This window comes from Bos indicus, chromosome 18, assembly GCF_029378745.1.
Source record: "Bos indicus isolate NIAB-ARS_2022 breed Sahiwal x Tharparkar chromosome 18, NIAB-ARS_B.indTharparkar_mat_pri_1.0, whole genome shotgun sequence".
Taxonomy (NCBI): Eukaryota; Metazoa; Chordata; class Mammalia; order Artiodactyla; family Bovidae; genus Bos; species Bos indicus.
Window position 1 is genome coordinate 37,348,664 of NC_091777.1, and position 13,971 is coordinate 37,362,634.

General features: G+C 42.9%; 1 protein-coding gene across 1 annotated transcript; it reads right to left on the reverse strand.

Moving 5' to 3' along the window:
* Positions 1 to 230: 230 nt before the first annotated feature.
* NQO1 (NAD(P)H quinone dehydrogenase 1) lies at positions 231 to 13,642 on the reverse strand. Its single transcript, XM_019979990.2, has 6 exons — positions 13,475 to 13,642; positions 5,308 to 5,472; positions 5,069 to 5,199; positions 2,765 to 2,878; positions 2,007 to 2,108; positions 231 to 1,148 (listed from the first exon to the last, which is right to left on the reverse strand). The coding sequence occupies exons 1-6, from the start codon at positions 13,479 to 13,481 to the stop codon at positions 843 to 845; spliced, it is 825 nt and encodes a 274-aa protein (XP_019835549.1). The 5' UTR covers positions 13,482 to 13,642; the 3' UTR covers positions 231 to 842.
* Positions 13,643 to 13,971: the final 329 nt, after the last annotated feature.

The window sequence follows — 13,971 nt, forward strand, 5'->3', positions numbered from 1 at the left end:
TATAATTTTGCCCCCAGATTCATGGAACCAAGACACATCCTTGAAAGTCATCAGTTTATAAATGATATGGGGAAAATTTCTAGGTTAGTTATATGGATCAAAAAATGAAGTACTATTTGTGGAAGGCTGTTTTTAGGTATTAGGAGTACTATTTCTTTTTGTGAATTCATTCATTATAGCAGATATAGTTACAGATGTCTTGGTTTATTTGCAGATATTAAATCAGAAGATTGAAGTGAAAAAGATTTTTATTAACTTTTCAAGGTATCTGTGTTAACAACAAAAGTTGAAGGAAGAAGGACATTCATATAGGCATGGTAGTCACTGTGTAGTAATAAAGCTAATATATATCACAAACAAGCAGAGAGTAGCAATTACTAAGCAAGTTCCTTAGGTCAGACAGATTCTGTCATTTCTTCCTCTGAGCAATTCCCTTCTGCCATAAACCACAGAGAGGTAATTAAAGAAAAATAGATCATTGAGGAGGTGGATGCTCTCTAGCCAGATTTATTCCTAAAAATATATCCCTAAAGAGAGAGGAATTAAATTGTGTAGAGGGCCTTAAAGAATACTGTCTGGCATCTTTCTACCTTTCTGTCTGGCTTTACATCCTAAGAGCCCTTTTGAGCCTAATCAGATTTTGCCATGATAGCAGTCATAAGAATTGGTTACATTATTTAATAAAGCTATCCAAAAACGTAAGAATTTAGTCTGTTCTCTACTATTCATTCCTCGTGGAAAAAGAAAAACACAGATCTTAAAAACTAAAGCAAATCAAGGAAGCTCAAAATAGAAACCAAGATTAGGTTACATTTTTAGAAGGAAGTCCGGTCTTGTGAATCTTATTTTATGGCTTTGATCTGGTTGTCCATTGGGATGGACTTGCCCAAGTGATGGCCCACAGAAAGGCCAAATTTCTTACTTTTCTGCTCATCCTGCACCTCCTTTTTCATTAAGAATCCTGCCTGGAAATTTAGGTCAAAGAGGCTACTTGGAGCAAAATACAGTGGCATCTCATCCCAAATATTCTCCAGGCGTTTCTTCCATCCTTCCAGGATCTGAACTCGGGCATCCTCGGGAGTGTGCCCAATGCTATATGTCAGTTGAGGTTCCAAGACTTGGAAGCCACAGAAGTGCAGAGTGCCACTCTGAGGATACACAAAGCACAGAGGTGAGTCACAGCTCAAACGCCACACACCTTGTACCACAGACAATGAAAGTTAATCTGGGTTTCCCAGTAGGACACCCTGATGTGAAGGCCTTGAGAATTAGTTCATAGCTCCATCCTCACACCTTGTGCTCTCTGTACCTAGCTGTTACCTATTTTAGCCTATTCAGCTGTACTCTTCTCTTAATGAATAAAGCCTTTGAAACTGTGCCAGCCTGGCACTATCTGCCAGAAGTGCCCAAAGTTCTGTTACCTCAGGGAGGGTTTCAGCTTCTCAGCAGCTGACTGTTGCCAAGACCTGCAAAGGTGCGTTTCTTTGCCTCTCCACATTACCAGACGAGTCTTCATAAAGTATTATTACTAATACTGATTCCCTCATTCTGTAGATAGCCACCTCACATGCTCTTCTTGCCAGCGTTAGGAGATTATCCTGAGGGTCCAGTGACCGCCAAAAAAACCTGCTTCAGACTTCAGTTTTATTAGCTGAACTAAATAATTTCTTAACTTTTCTTGGGCTCTGATAGTCTGTGAGACTGTAGCAGCAACTTGGAGGACAGGGAGATTGGCGAGAGATGCCAGTCACGTGGCTGTACAAACCTGGGGGAGTCATCCATGCTATCCTCTGGCTAGGAGGAGAGAGTGGTATTTGACCATGTGAACACATGAGTTATTCTACAAGCCTGGGGTCCTGGGGAAGACAAGTCAGTCCTAAAAGGAAGCCCCTTCTATAGTTCTTTGATCTTCATACCTCAGGTCTGTTTCCAGATGTTATCTGGAGGATTTGGACCCAAGAGAAAATTCAGTTAATCCCCCTGAAGGGTCACTGAAAACAAGATACCTGAATTGGCCAGAGAATGATGTTCATGTCCCCATGGATACCATGCAGAGAGTACATGGAGCCGCTGCCACCAGTGGTGATGGAAAGCACTGCCTTCTTATTCTGTAAAAGAAAAGTCATTATCATCTACATCTCTTTGGTGACAGGAAGTTAATGAAACAGCCCCAGGGAAAAGAATATAAAAGTCCCCACCCTCCACCCCCTGCTGCCTAGCTCTGCTCCTTGTATTACTTCAAACGTTGGCTCTTCTGAGCCATGCAGTATGACTCTGCAGAAGTACCAGCCTGGAAAGTGGTACGCAGAGGGACAGGCCCAGGATTCCATACTCTTGCATGTGAAGGCTGCCACAGTAACGCAAAATCAGTGCTGACTGCTGGTGCCTAGGTAGAGTTTTTTAAATCTGTCCCTTCACAGTACTAGGCATGTATCGAGGCCTGTGATCTAGAAGGTCTCAAAAATACTTCTTGTATAGTTTTGGGTGTCTAGAAAGTGAAGACAGACCCCCTTTTTTTAATGGACACGTTCATAAAGTCCATATCAGTACATAAAGAGAAAATAGTATAATGATACATTCACCATCCTGCTTTAACTCTCAGTATTTTTCCATTCTAGGTTTATCTAATCTCCATACATCTCTCCCAAAGGGACCTGGAGCCTGATTGTGGTATCTAACTGTACTCAAAACTCTGCATCTAGACAGAGTCTTTCTAAAATCCAGGCATTAGAAAAAAGAAAACCAAGAACAATTATCCACCTACCCGAAAAGGCCCCTTATCATACATGGCAGCATACTTGTAAGCGAACTCCCCTATGAGCACCCGCTCAAACCAGCCTTTCAGGATGGCAGGGACTCCAAACCACTGCAGGGGAAACTGAGGGACAGAGGACAGAGAGGTTAGATTGGGAGCACCCCCAGCACAGAAGATCCAGTGCTTAGCTGTTGTCCATGACATCACTGAGGGGGAAACTTTCTTCAGGCCCTGTCATTCCTCTTGGAGAAGGTAGAACATTCAAGAAAAGAAAATTTAAAAAAAAATCATTGCCCTTGGTCAGTCAGCTAGACAGACATTCCTATTCCTGCATACAAATAACAAATATCAGGTGGGTGTGAAGAGAGCCACGTGAAATAAAGACTTGTTTCTGTGAAATCTCGTTTGGCAGCAAAATCTAAATGGCAAGGATTAGAGGCAAAGTTGGCCTCAGTGTGTGACACCTAAATCAATATTTTCTCAAGAACTTGCTTCAGTGGGTGTGGTATCACAAATATGAGACCTGTACCTTGTGCTCATGGATGTAAAATCTTATCATTTAGAATAAACAGAACCAAAAAAAAAAAAAATAAAAATAAACAGAACCACTCAAAATGCTATCAAATGATCAAGTGTAACTAAGGTTCATCAGGGAATTCTCACAAGAAAGACATGCTGGGGCTCTTGTCCTGGTAAAAGTCGAGCAAGGCCATACCAGTATTTCTTCTTGACTCACTTAAAGGCTACGATGACAGGAACATGCCCAGAGGTTAAAAGAAAAAGCTAGGACAGAGAAGAAATTTGTAGGACTTGGTAGTTCTCCCTTTGAAGAATGGTTGACCCACAGGAAAGAGAGTAAGGAAGTCAAGTTTTAGACACGATTGAGAATGAGACCTGCATTCTTACCCTGAATCTGCCAATAATGTGAGGCATGACCTCTGCAACACAAGCCCCTTCCTCATCCATAAAAAGAGGGGCTTGAGGGGTCTCTAGGAGCTTCTCATATTCTCACATTTAAGGTGCTCCAATTGTGAAGGGCATATGTGCAGCTTTTAGGATGTGTAGGTTATTTGAGCAAGTAGATTTGGTCCCCTGTGAATGTTCTCCAGTCAGGGCTGAAAATAGAATTGGTTGGCTTGCTTGATATTAAAAGTTGACTCTCAAGTTCCTTTTGGAGAAGTGAGACAGCTGAGCAGGGCCTAGCCCATGTGGCACGTTGGTATGAATGCGGGCAGTCTTTCCTCAGGACATTTATTTTAATGTTGCCAGACTATCATTTCTAGCACACTGCTTTTGCTGGAATAAGACTCTTCCTGTCATCTGTTGCAAAACTGGTATAATAAATATGCAAATCTGTGGAGTTTACATTGCCCTTCCTTGTGTTGCTGTTTTGCAGTGTGCAACCTATACAGTTGTATGGTAGTAAAGAAAACATATGCATTGGATAGAAGCTGAATTTAAAGGCCGTCCTTTCCAATTATAAAATACGGTGATTCTTAGAAGCAGAACTGCAAGTTGCTACTGCTACTGCCTTAGCTGTACTGCAACAAGAGAGTAGAAAATATAGACCAAAAAGGGGTCCTTTGAGGCACTGGCTAATGTTATGTGGCTTTGATTCATAGCAACAGGTAGAATAAGGGACTTCAAAGGTTAGAGTCTTTGCAGCTGATTGAATAACTACAAAAATCACAGCCAGTATCAAACTTAGGAAGTTTCCAGGGTCGCATACATTCCATGTTTAATACCAAAACGCTGGTTGCGGTGGGTAGGAGCAAAGTCACTGACTACAGTCCACCATTGTCGGGAAGCGTGACTTGCAAGAAGCATACCCAGTTTCAGTACTGACTGCTAATGGTGAGGCAGCTTCCAGGAGAAAGGCTGTGGTTTTGCTGCTAGAACACATTAAGCAGGGCAGTGCACACTGCACTGGGAGCTCCCATCGCAGAGAAGTCAAGCTCTTATGCCTCGCTCTACAAACTGTTTTCAGGATGCTTATGGAGATGGGGTGAGAACTGTAAACGTGAATGATTCCATGAGAAATTACTAATTGAAGAAAAGACTAAACATTCTCGGGAAAAGAGCTCAAGGCTCACATGTTATCTCTGCAGTCACAGTCATACTTTCAAAGAATACACAGCCAGCTTCATAACGTCTATAAATCTGTGTAATCCTGCACCTTTGAAGTAATTATCCTTCTTTAAGGAGAGTGTGGTCAAGGGGCTGTGACTTTCCTAAGAGCACATAGCTAATTAGGTGTCAGGTCTAGGACAAAAAAACAAGTGTCTCAACACCCCTTCTGATGTCTTACCACACCTGAAAAATCACAAGGTCTGCAGCTTCCAGCTTCTTTTGTTCGGCCACAATATCTGGGCTCAGACGGCCTTCTTTATAAGCTAAAACAGTCTCGGCAGGATACTGAAAGTTCCCGGGGTCCTTCAGTTTACCTGCAGAGAGGAAAAGAGAAGCTGACGCCAGAGGGCCAAGGCGGGGCCAGAAAGCCCACAAGGGAGAAATTCCACAAAGACCTAATTAAAGGGGAGAGCCGCTCCCACCTGTGATGTCCTTTCTGGAGATGACGGGATTGAAGTTCATGGCATACAGGTCCGACACAGTGACCTCCCATCCTTTCCTCTTCAAAGCCTCTATGGCAGCCTCCTTCATGGCATAGTTGAAGGACGTCCTCTCTGAGTGGGCCAGTACGATCAGTGCTTTTCTGACTATTTAGACACACACAAGGCACATGGAGAAAATCAGTCACCAACCAGCAAAGCTCAGGCTGCAGGGGAGCCCAGCTGGGCTCCATAATGGAAGACGTGACTTTGTTAGACACTGGGTTATGCAACCCGTCCAACTGCATCCAGAAATACATTTTCTCATAAGTCCCGTTGATCAAAGGAGCAATTTTTAACTCACTGGGGAAACAGTAGCTAATTTAATAAATCGTTTTGGCATACTTAATCAAACATCTGCATAAAAATAAAATTCAGTTCAGTTCAGTCGCTCAGTCATGTCCGACTTTTTGTGACCCCGTGAATTGCAGCACGCCAGGCCTCTGTCCATTACCAACTCCGGGAGTTCACTCAAACTAACGTCCATAGAGTTGGTGATGCCATCCAGCCATCTCATTCTCTGTCGTCCCCATAAAATTATCACCTTAGAAATCTCATATAAAGTGTTAGAGGTCAGTACAGTGGTTATCCTCTATCAGGGAATAATGACCAGAAGGAAACAAAGCACCTGGGGTGCTGTCTGTGTTCTATTTTTTAAAATATTTATTTGGCTTTGCTGGGTCTTAATTGCAGCACTTGGGAAATCTATGATCTTCATTACAGCTTGGAGGATTGTTGTGGCATGTGGGATCTAGTTCCTGGACCAGGTATCGAATCCGGACCCCATTCATGGGAGCAGAGTCTTAGCCACTGGACCACCAGGGAAGTCCCCTGTTCTATTTCTTGAAATGGATGCAGATTATACAAGCGTGTGTTCAGTTGGTGAAACTTCACTTAGAACTTGTGCACTTTCCAGTGTGTCTATAACATTCAACACAAGTTTCCCACTTACCACACACAGCAACAACTTACTGGCAGATTAAAGATCTAAATTTTAAAAACTGAAACTATTAGGCTAGTATGGGATGCTCTATGTACTCTGCTTTATGTCTCATTTTTAATTGAACATCAAGGGGCCACAGTATTTAAATTATAAACTCTGCTAATACCTTTATCTAGAGGCTTGTTGTCATTTTTGTCTTTTATGAAATTTCTGTTGCCAAGAAAGGCAAGATTACATTTTTCTCTTCTAGATTGAGTTGGTGTAGTGTATCATTGGTTATCAGAATACTCATAGCTTTGGGACTTTGAAATGGTAAATATTCACGATTTGTGAAAAAAGCATGACACATAACTGTATAATCTTAATTATTAAAAAATGCATGTTTAATTGGATAAATATGCATATAGGACCTAGAAAGGACACATCAAAAGGTAAACTGATTAGGGATAACTTTTTTTTTTGCTTCTTGTGTTTTTTTGTTTCCTATTATGCATATGTTAACTTTTAAGAAATGTTATTTTTAAAACCTTAAAAAGTATGGGATGAAAGGGAGAAGTTGTATAACCTCTGGATAGAGGCTACTTTTTTTTTAATTATTATTTTTTTTTAATTTTATTTTATTTTTAAACTTTACAATATTGTATTAGTTTTGCCAAATATCAAAATGAATCCGCCACAGGTACACCCGTGTTCCCCATCCTGAACCCCCATCCCCCCTCCGGGTCGTCCCAGTGCACCAGCCCCCAGCACCCAGCATCGTGCATCGAACCCAGACCCATGAAGGAAAAGCTTGACAGATAAAGCCCCAGAAACATTAAAAATTGTGTTTAATGAAAGTTTCCAGAAACAGAGTCAAAAGACAACCAGGAGAAGATATTCACAACTCTTACCAAAAAGAGTTAAAATCCACCCCCCAAGTTCAGTTGCTCAGTCGTGTCCAACTCTTTGCAACCCCATGAATCACAGCACACCAGGCCTCCCTGTCCATCACCAACTCCCGGAGTTTACTCAAACTCATGTCCATCAAGTCGGTGATGCCATCCAGCCATCTCATCCTCTGTCCCCTTTTCCTGCCCCCAACCCCTCCCAGCATCAGAGTCTTTCTAATGAGTCAACTCCCCGCATGAGGTGGCCAAAGTATTGGAGTTTCAGCTTCAGCATCAGTCCTTCCAATGAACACCCAGGACTGATCTCCTTTAGGATGGACTGGTTGGATCTCCTTGCAGTCCAAGGGACTCCCGAGAGTCTTCTCCAACACCACAGTTCAAAAGCATCAATTCTTCGGCGCTCAGCTTTCTTCACAGTCCAACTCTCACATCCATACATGACCACAGGAAAAACCATAGCCTTGACTAGACGGACCTTTGCTGACAAAGTAATGTCTCTGCTTTTGAATATGCTATCTAGGTTGGTCATAACTTTCCTTCCAAGGAGTAAGCGTCTTTTAATTTCATGGCTGCAGTCACCATCTGCAGTGATTTTGGAGCCCCAAAAAATTAAGTCTGACACTGTTTCCACTGTTTCCCCATCTATTTCCCATGAAGTGATGGGACCAGATGCCCCCAAAATGCCTACAAATAATTAGAAAAAGACAATACAATAGAAAAATAAGGATAGAGAAGGAAATTACAAAAAAAACAATAAGCAAATGAGAAGGTACCCTGCCAGGCCTGTGAGGAAGAACAGATTAAAATGAGACATCATTATTTACTGATCGATTGGCAAAACAACTTAAAGACAAATTACATCAAGGGCTATTAAGAGTGCATTAAAACTGGCACATTGCCAGTGGGAAAATGCATTGCCTCAGCCTTTGGTGAAAGCAATCAAGCTGAATCTTTAGACATTTTAAAGATACATAAATCTTTGATCTAGTTGTCCAACTTTGGGGAGTCTGTCCTACAGACTGTAAGCATCAGGATAGATGAGCAAGGATGTGTACTGAACCCTTGGACCCTTGTAGTCATTAGCAAAAATTAGACATAATCTCAATTGCCTATTTATGGAGCACATGTGAATAAATTTTATGATACTACTGGAATGCGAAGTCAAGTGGGCCTTAGGAAGCATCACTATGAACAAAGCTAGTGGAGGTGATAGAATTCAAGTTGAGATATTTCAAATCCTAAAAGATGATGCTGTGAAAGTGCTGCACTCAATATACTAGCAAATTTGGGGAACTCAGCAGTGGCCACAGGACTGGAAAAGGTCAGTTTTCATTCCAATCCCAGAGAAAGGCAATGCCAAAGAATGCTCAAACTACTGCACAATTGCACTCATCTCACATGCTAGCAAAGTAATGCTCAAAATTCTCCAAGCCAGGGTTCAACAGTATGTGAACCATGAACTTCCAAATGTTCAAGCTGGTTTTAGAAAAGGCAGAGGAACCAGAGATCAAATGGCCAACATCCACTGGATCATTGAAAAAGCTAGAGAGTTCCAGAAAAACATCTGCTTTATTGACTATGCTAAAGCCTTTGACTGTGTGGATCACAACAAACTGTGGAAAATTCTGAAAGAGATGGGAATACCAGAACACCTGACCTGCCTCCTGAGAAATTTGCATGCAGGTCAAGAAGCAACAGTTAGAACTGGACATGGAACAACAGACTGGTTCCAAACAGGAAAAGGAGTACGTCAAGGCTGTATATTGTCACAGTGCTTATTTAACTTATATGCAGAGTACATCATGAGAAACACGGCTGGATGAAGCACAAGCTGGAATCAAGATTGCCGGGAGAAATATCAATAACCTGAGATATGCAGATGACACCACCCTTATGGCAGAAAGCAAAGAACTAAGGAGCCTCTTGATGAAAGTGAGAAAGTAGAGTGAAAAAGTCAGCTTAAAACTCAACATTCAGAAAACTAATAAGATCATGGCATCTGGTTCCATCACTTCATGGCAAATAGATGGGGAAACAATGGAAACAGTGACAGACTAAGGTCTGTCTAGTCAAACCTTTGGTTTTTCCAGTAGTCATGTATGGATGTGAGAGTTGGACTATAAAGAAAGCTGAGCACTGAAGAATTGATGCTTTTGAACTGTGGTGTTGGAGAAGACTCTTGTGAGTCCCTTGGACTGCAAGGAGATCCAACCAGTCCATCCTAAGGGAAAACAGTCCTGAATATTCATTGGAAGGACTGATCCTGAAGCTCCAATACTTTGGCCACCTGATGCGAAAAACTGACTCATTTGAAAAGACCCTGATGCTGGGAAAGATTGAAGATAGGAGGCAAAGGGGACGACAGAGGATGAGATGGTTGGATGGCATCACCAACTGAATGCACATGAGTTTGAGTAAGCTCCGGGAGCTGGTGATGGACAGGGAAGCCTGGTGTGCTGCAGTCCATGGGTTTGCAAAGAGTCAGACACGACTGAGTGACTGAACTGAACAGAATATTATGCTGTTACCAAGAATGAGTTTGCTGCATGTATTGATATACTGTCACCCTGAAAGATATATGGGATATATCATTAAATGTTAAAATGGGGACCTCCCTGGCGATCCAGTGGTTAAGACCTCCTTCCAATGCAGGGACTGTGGATTCAGTGCCTGGTGGGGGAGCTAAGATCCCATGTGCCTTGTTGCCAAAAAACCAAAACATAAAACAAGTAATATTCTAACAAACTCAATAAACTTTAAAAAATAGTCCACATTTTAAAAATCTTTTTAACGTGAATGTGAATCTACTTTTATAAAAAAGAAAGAAACTCCATGTTTGTAGGTAGATCTGCAGTCTATTGCTCTGAAGAGAAAAAGATGTGGCATGATCACATGACACTGTTAACAGTTTTCTTAGGCAAGCAAGAGGTAGCAAGGGGGCAGACGTAGAGGGGAAGATGAGCTTTTTCTTGGACATCTTTTGTGTTAATAAAGTCATTAGAACATGCCTGCTTCTGCAACAAGAGCATGTAAAGGGTGCTTACTACATGCTGAGCATTGTTCTAAGTACTCTGTATTCTTTTTCAGTTGTCACAGCAACCCTGTGAGGTAAACAGAATTAATATCATTAGGGATGGGAAGACTGAGGCACAGAAACTTTAAGCAAGTTACCCAAATTTACCTGTTAAGTGGTGAAGCTGGAATAACTTGAAAATATATATAGAGAGAAATCCACACAACAACATGCAGGGCATGGGGAAGAGTACCAGAGAAAGGAAGTTCACCACCACCATCCTCCCGAAATTGGAGCTACAATTTTATACCTTACTCTTTAAAAGCAGTGACTGTGGGTGGAACTGAGGAGAGAGTACACCTGCAACTTCTTATAGTATTGTTGGAAGAAAATTAAGGCACCTGTAAGCCTTTAGTCCTCTCCCTGATTTCAGTATTAACCACACCTGGCGTAGGCATCTCCCATTGGCTTAAACTCAGTCATGTGTAAGTTTTAGGTTCCTGCTTGTCAAAAAAGAGGATTCCCAAGCTTGGCCTGGCCTTTTGGGCTCCATAAACTCAGATTCGGTGGGGTATAAATTTGGTGATGATTTAAATGCTACAGAAGTGATTTAGTTTTTTCTGAAGTAGCCTGGGAAAATGGAAAGGAATTCCTGAGGCTGCTTCAACAAATTCCCACCCAATTTCTTATCAACTCATGGACTGAACACTACTGAGAGCAACGTGAGTATATTAAACTCTAACATGTGTTTTCTTTGTGATTTATCTTTACATTAGTCATATCAGTTTATTAAATACCGCTTTGTCAGTTTTTATTCTCATGGCTTCTTACCTACATATGTATATTTAATTTTTAAATTTACATATATATATAGTTTCACTTCTTACCAACATTAACAAACATTTTATAAGTAGTAAAACATAAAGGTGATTCCCAGAAAATGAGTAAGTCAAGACATCTAATCTCTTGCTTTCAAAGGGCTTACATCTACTAACTACAGTACAGCCATGACTGTTACCTTCAAAAATAAAAAAAAAATAAGATGAGACTCAAACAGGAAGAATATATTCACAAGAAATATAACAAATAGAGCTCAAAATCTGAAATATATAGATTTCTTAAAAACAACCCAGTAGAAAAATGGTCAAAGGTTATAAATGGGCAATCAATAGAACAGTTGTGCATATTTGCTAGAGGTACGGGTAAAGCGAGAGATAAGCCCACCTCTCCAGTTTTCAGGTCATTTTCCATGGCCAAATCTGAGTTTTTTTGGACTTAGAGGGCTCAGTTTCCCTTCCTGCCATTTAACTAGCTACACAAGCTTGACTTTATCAGAATTTACTCAAAGAAAGGCATAAGACATATACACAAGTAACTAACAGAGGAAAACTGTTCACTTCAGGGCCAGCCCCTCCGGAAAGGCCTTGAGAAGGAGCTGCATTTGAGCTGAGTCTTGGAAGACAAATAGGGTTATTATCAGTACCTCTAATTTACCATTCAGTATAAAGAAATGGCAACCCACTCTAGGACTCTTGCCTGGAAAATTCCATGGACTGAGGAGCCTGGTAGGCTACAGTCCATGGGGTCACAAAGAGTAGGACACGACTGAGCGACTTCACTTCACTTTGCTTGTCCTGCTCGTGATTAACCCATCTGCTAGAAGTGAGTATGTAACATAGCTAAGCACATATTGTTAATGCCTCTCTCTCCCTGCACCAGTTCCTTTTCAGGTCTCAATCCCTAAGCAATATGCTCCCAGTCTGTCCTCATTTCTCTGTGTCCCCACCATCCTACATCTTCTATTTCCAATCCACATCCACACCAGCCACCCTTCTTTCCCCCACCTTGAAATGCTAATGTTCTCACGGACCCAGCCTCCCCACCTCGGTTTACTGAGCACTTAGGATGCACCTGGCACCTCTCTAGGCATTTGGGATATATCAACACAAAACAAATCTTTGCCATTTCCTACTCCAGAGGATCTTCCCTACTCAGGGACTGAAGCCGAATCTCCTGCATAGGCAGGCAGATTCTTTACCACTGCGCTACCTAGGAAGCTTAATACTAGTTATACAAGATCTAAATCTTCCCATTTTCCCTCACTAGCTCCCCCAACCCCCACCCCTTTTTTTTGGGGGGTCTGTTACACATAGATACAGAACATTCTATAGGATTGGAGAATGGGGAAATAGTTCTTGCCCTAGTATTTCAGGAGGGGTATTGATCCCCTCCAGACAGCTGAGGTACAAATAACCTAGAGGGAAACAGCCACTAATCTGCAGGCAGAAGCCTTGTCAGCCAAGCCTACCCCTTAGGCCTACCCCTTAGGCCCTGAAACCTTGGGTGGGCTTCCAGTCCCCAGCTTAGCTTAGCCCTTTTCTCTTGAGAACCTAAGTAGTCTGTCAGCTCCAAAAGCAATGTCTTCCCTCACCCACTTACTTTTAGCAAGATGAGGTTGTGTGTTTGTGTGTGTGTTTTCAGAAGGTAGAACTAGGTTCATAGGGAGGGAAATTACAAAAAGGTAGAATTCTGCCTTCTAGGAAGGAAATAGGTATCAAGATTTTAGCTTATTATCCAATCTCAGAGTAAGGCTCTCTGGAAAACAGGGATTCCAGCCGCAGCAGGTGTTGCAGCTGGTCCAGCATGTGTGAAAGGCCATTCACACATTAGATTCAAGTCGTGGCCTCCAAGGTCCCCCTACGGTTGACGGTGGAGAAGGGAGGCTCTGTCACTAGAGGAGCACCCAGATCAGGTTTGCCCACTCCAAGGGTCACAGTCTGAAAAGTTTCCTAGCCCAGCAGCCTGGAGCTGGGTCTGATGTCCATCAAACTAAAGGAAGCAGCTTCCCCAGCTCAAGCACCCCCACCGCCAATCTTCCCGTTTTCCTCCAGAAGTTGGGAATCCACCTTTTTAAGTGAAATTGCCTATATTTATTTTAAATGTTAGCAACTTATTCCAAAAGATTTTAAATACTATTAAGCTTAAGCAGGGTGTGCAAGTGGGCCAATTTGGTCTCCGACGGCTGATTCTGACCCTAGAGGGAAGGAACCTTTTGCTTCCAAGGTCAATTCTCTCCTAACCGCCCATCGTAGTTTCTGGGGGTGGGGTAGAAACAGGAGCCCCTCCTCTCCCGGCATCTGTCAGGGCTCATCCAGCGATTCTAATGCTTCCACGTTTCCAGTTTTAAGTCGAGGAAGAAAACTACAACCTCCTGCTGGGGACAGCAAGGCTCCTGGAGTGGTTGGAGTGGGGGGAGTGGACACTCACCAGCCATGGCTCCGGCGGCACGCTGATTGGCTGGTCTGTTGGTTGCCCGGGTGACTCAAGCTGGGGAGGGGTGGAAGGCAAGACCCTCAGGCTGCTTAGCGAGCTGCCATCTAGAAGGCGTCACCGGTGCTGCCCGCCACCGAGCGCCTGCTAGTTTATACCCAGTCAAGCTGGCCCGGCCCATAAAGTAGGGAGCCAGCAAAGGCGGAGCCGCTGCTCAGGCCCTGGGGTGCAGGGCGGAGCACGCCTTGGCTGAGGTTCTAGGAAGAACTGGCAGTCTGAGTGGAGGCATAAGGACCCTTGTGGAAGAAGGGTTCCTAGGGGATAGGGAGTTAGGAACCCATCGGTCTGGGTGGGTGCGGGAGGCGTGTCTTCTGGACCCTGTTCTGAAACCACCCTGGGACAAAAGGAGGAAGTGTCCGATGGAGTCCGGGGTTCCGCTGGGCAATCTATCCAGGCCCTCTCCTAGCCCCGGGGAATGGCTCTGAATGGAATGG

Bases quoted from the DNA above. Each gene is read 5' to 3' on its own strand.
- NQO1 (XM_019979990.2), bottom strand. The intron at 5,200-5,307 runs GTGGGAGCGGCT...TCCTCTCTGCAG, and splicing joins CTCCAGAAAGGACATCACAG to GTAAACTGAAGGACCCCGGG. The intron at 1,149-2,006 runs GTATCTTGTTTT...GTGTATCCTCAG, and splicing joins TCATTCTCTGGCCAATTCAG to AGTGGCACTCTGCACTTCTG.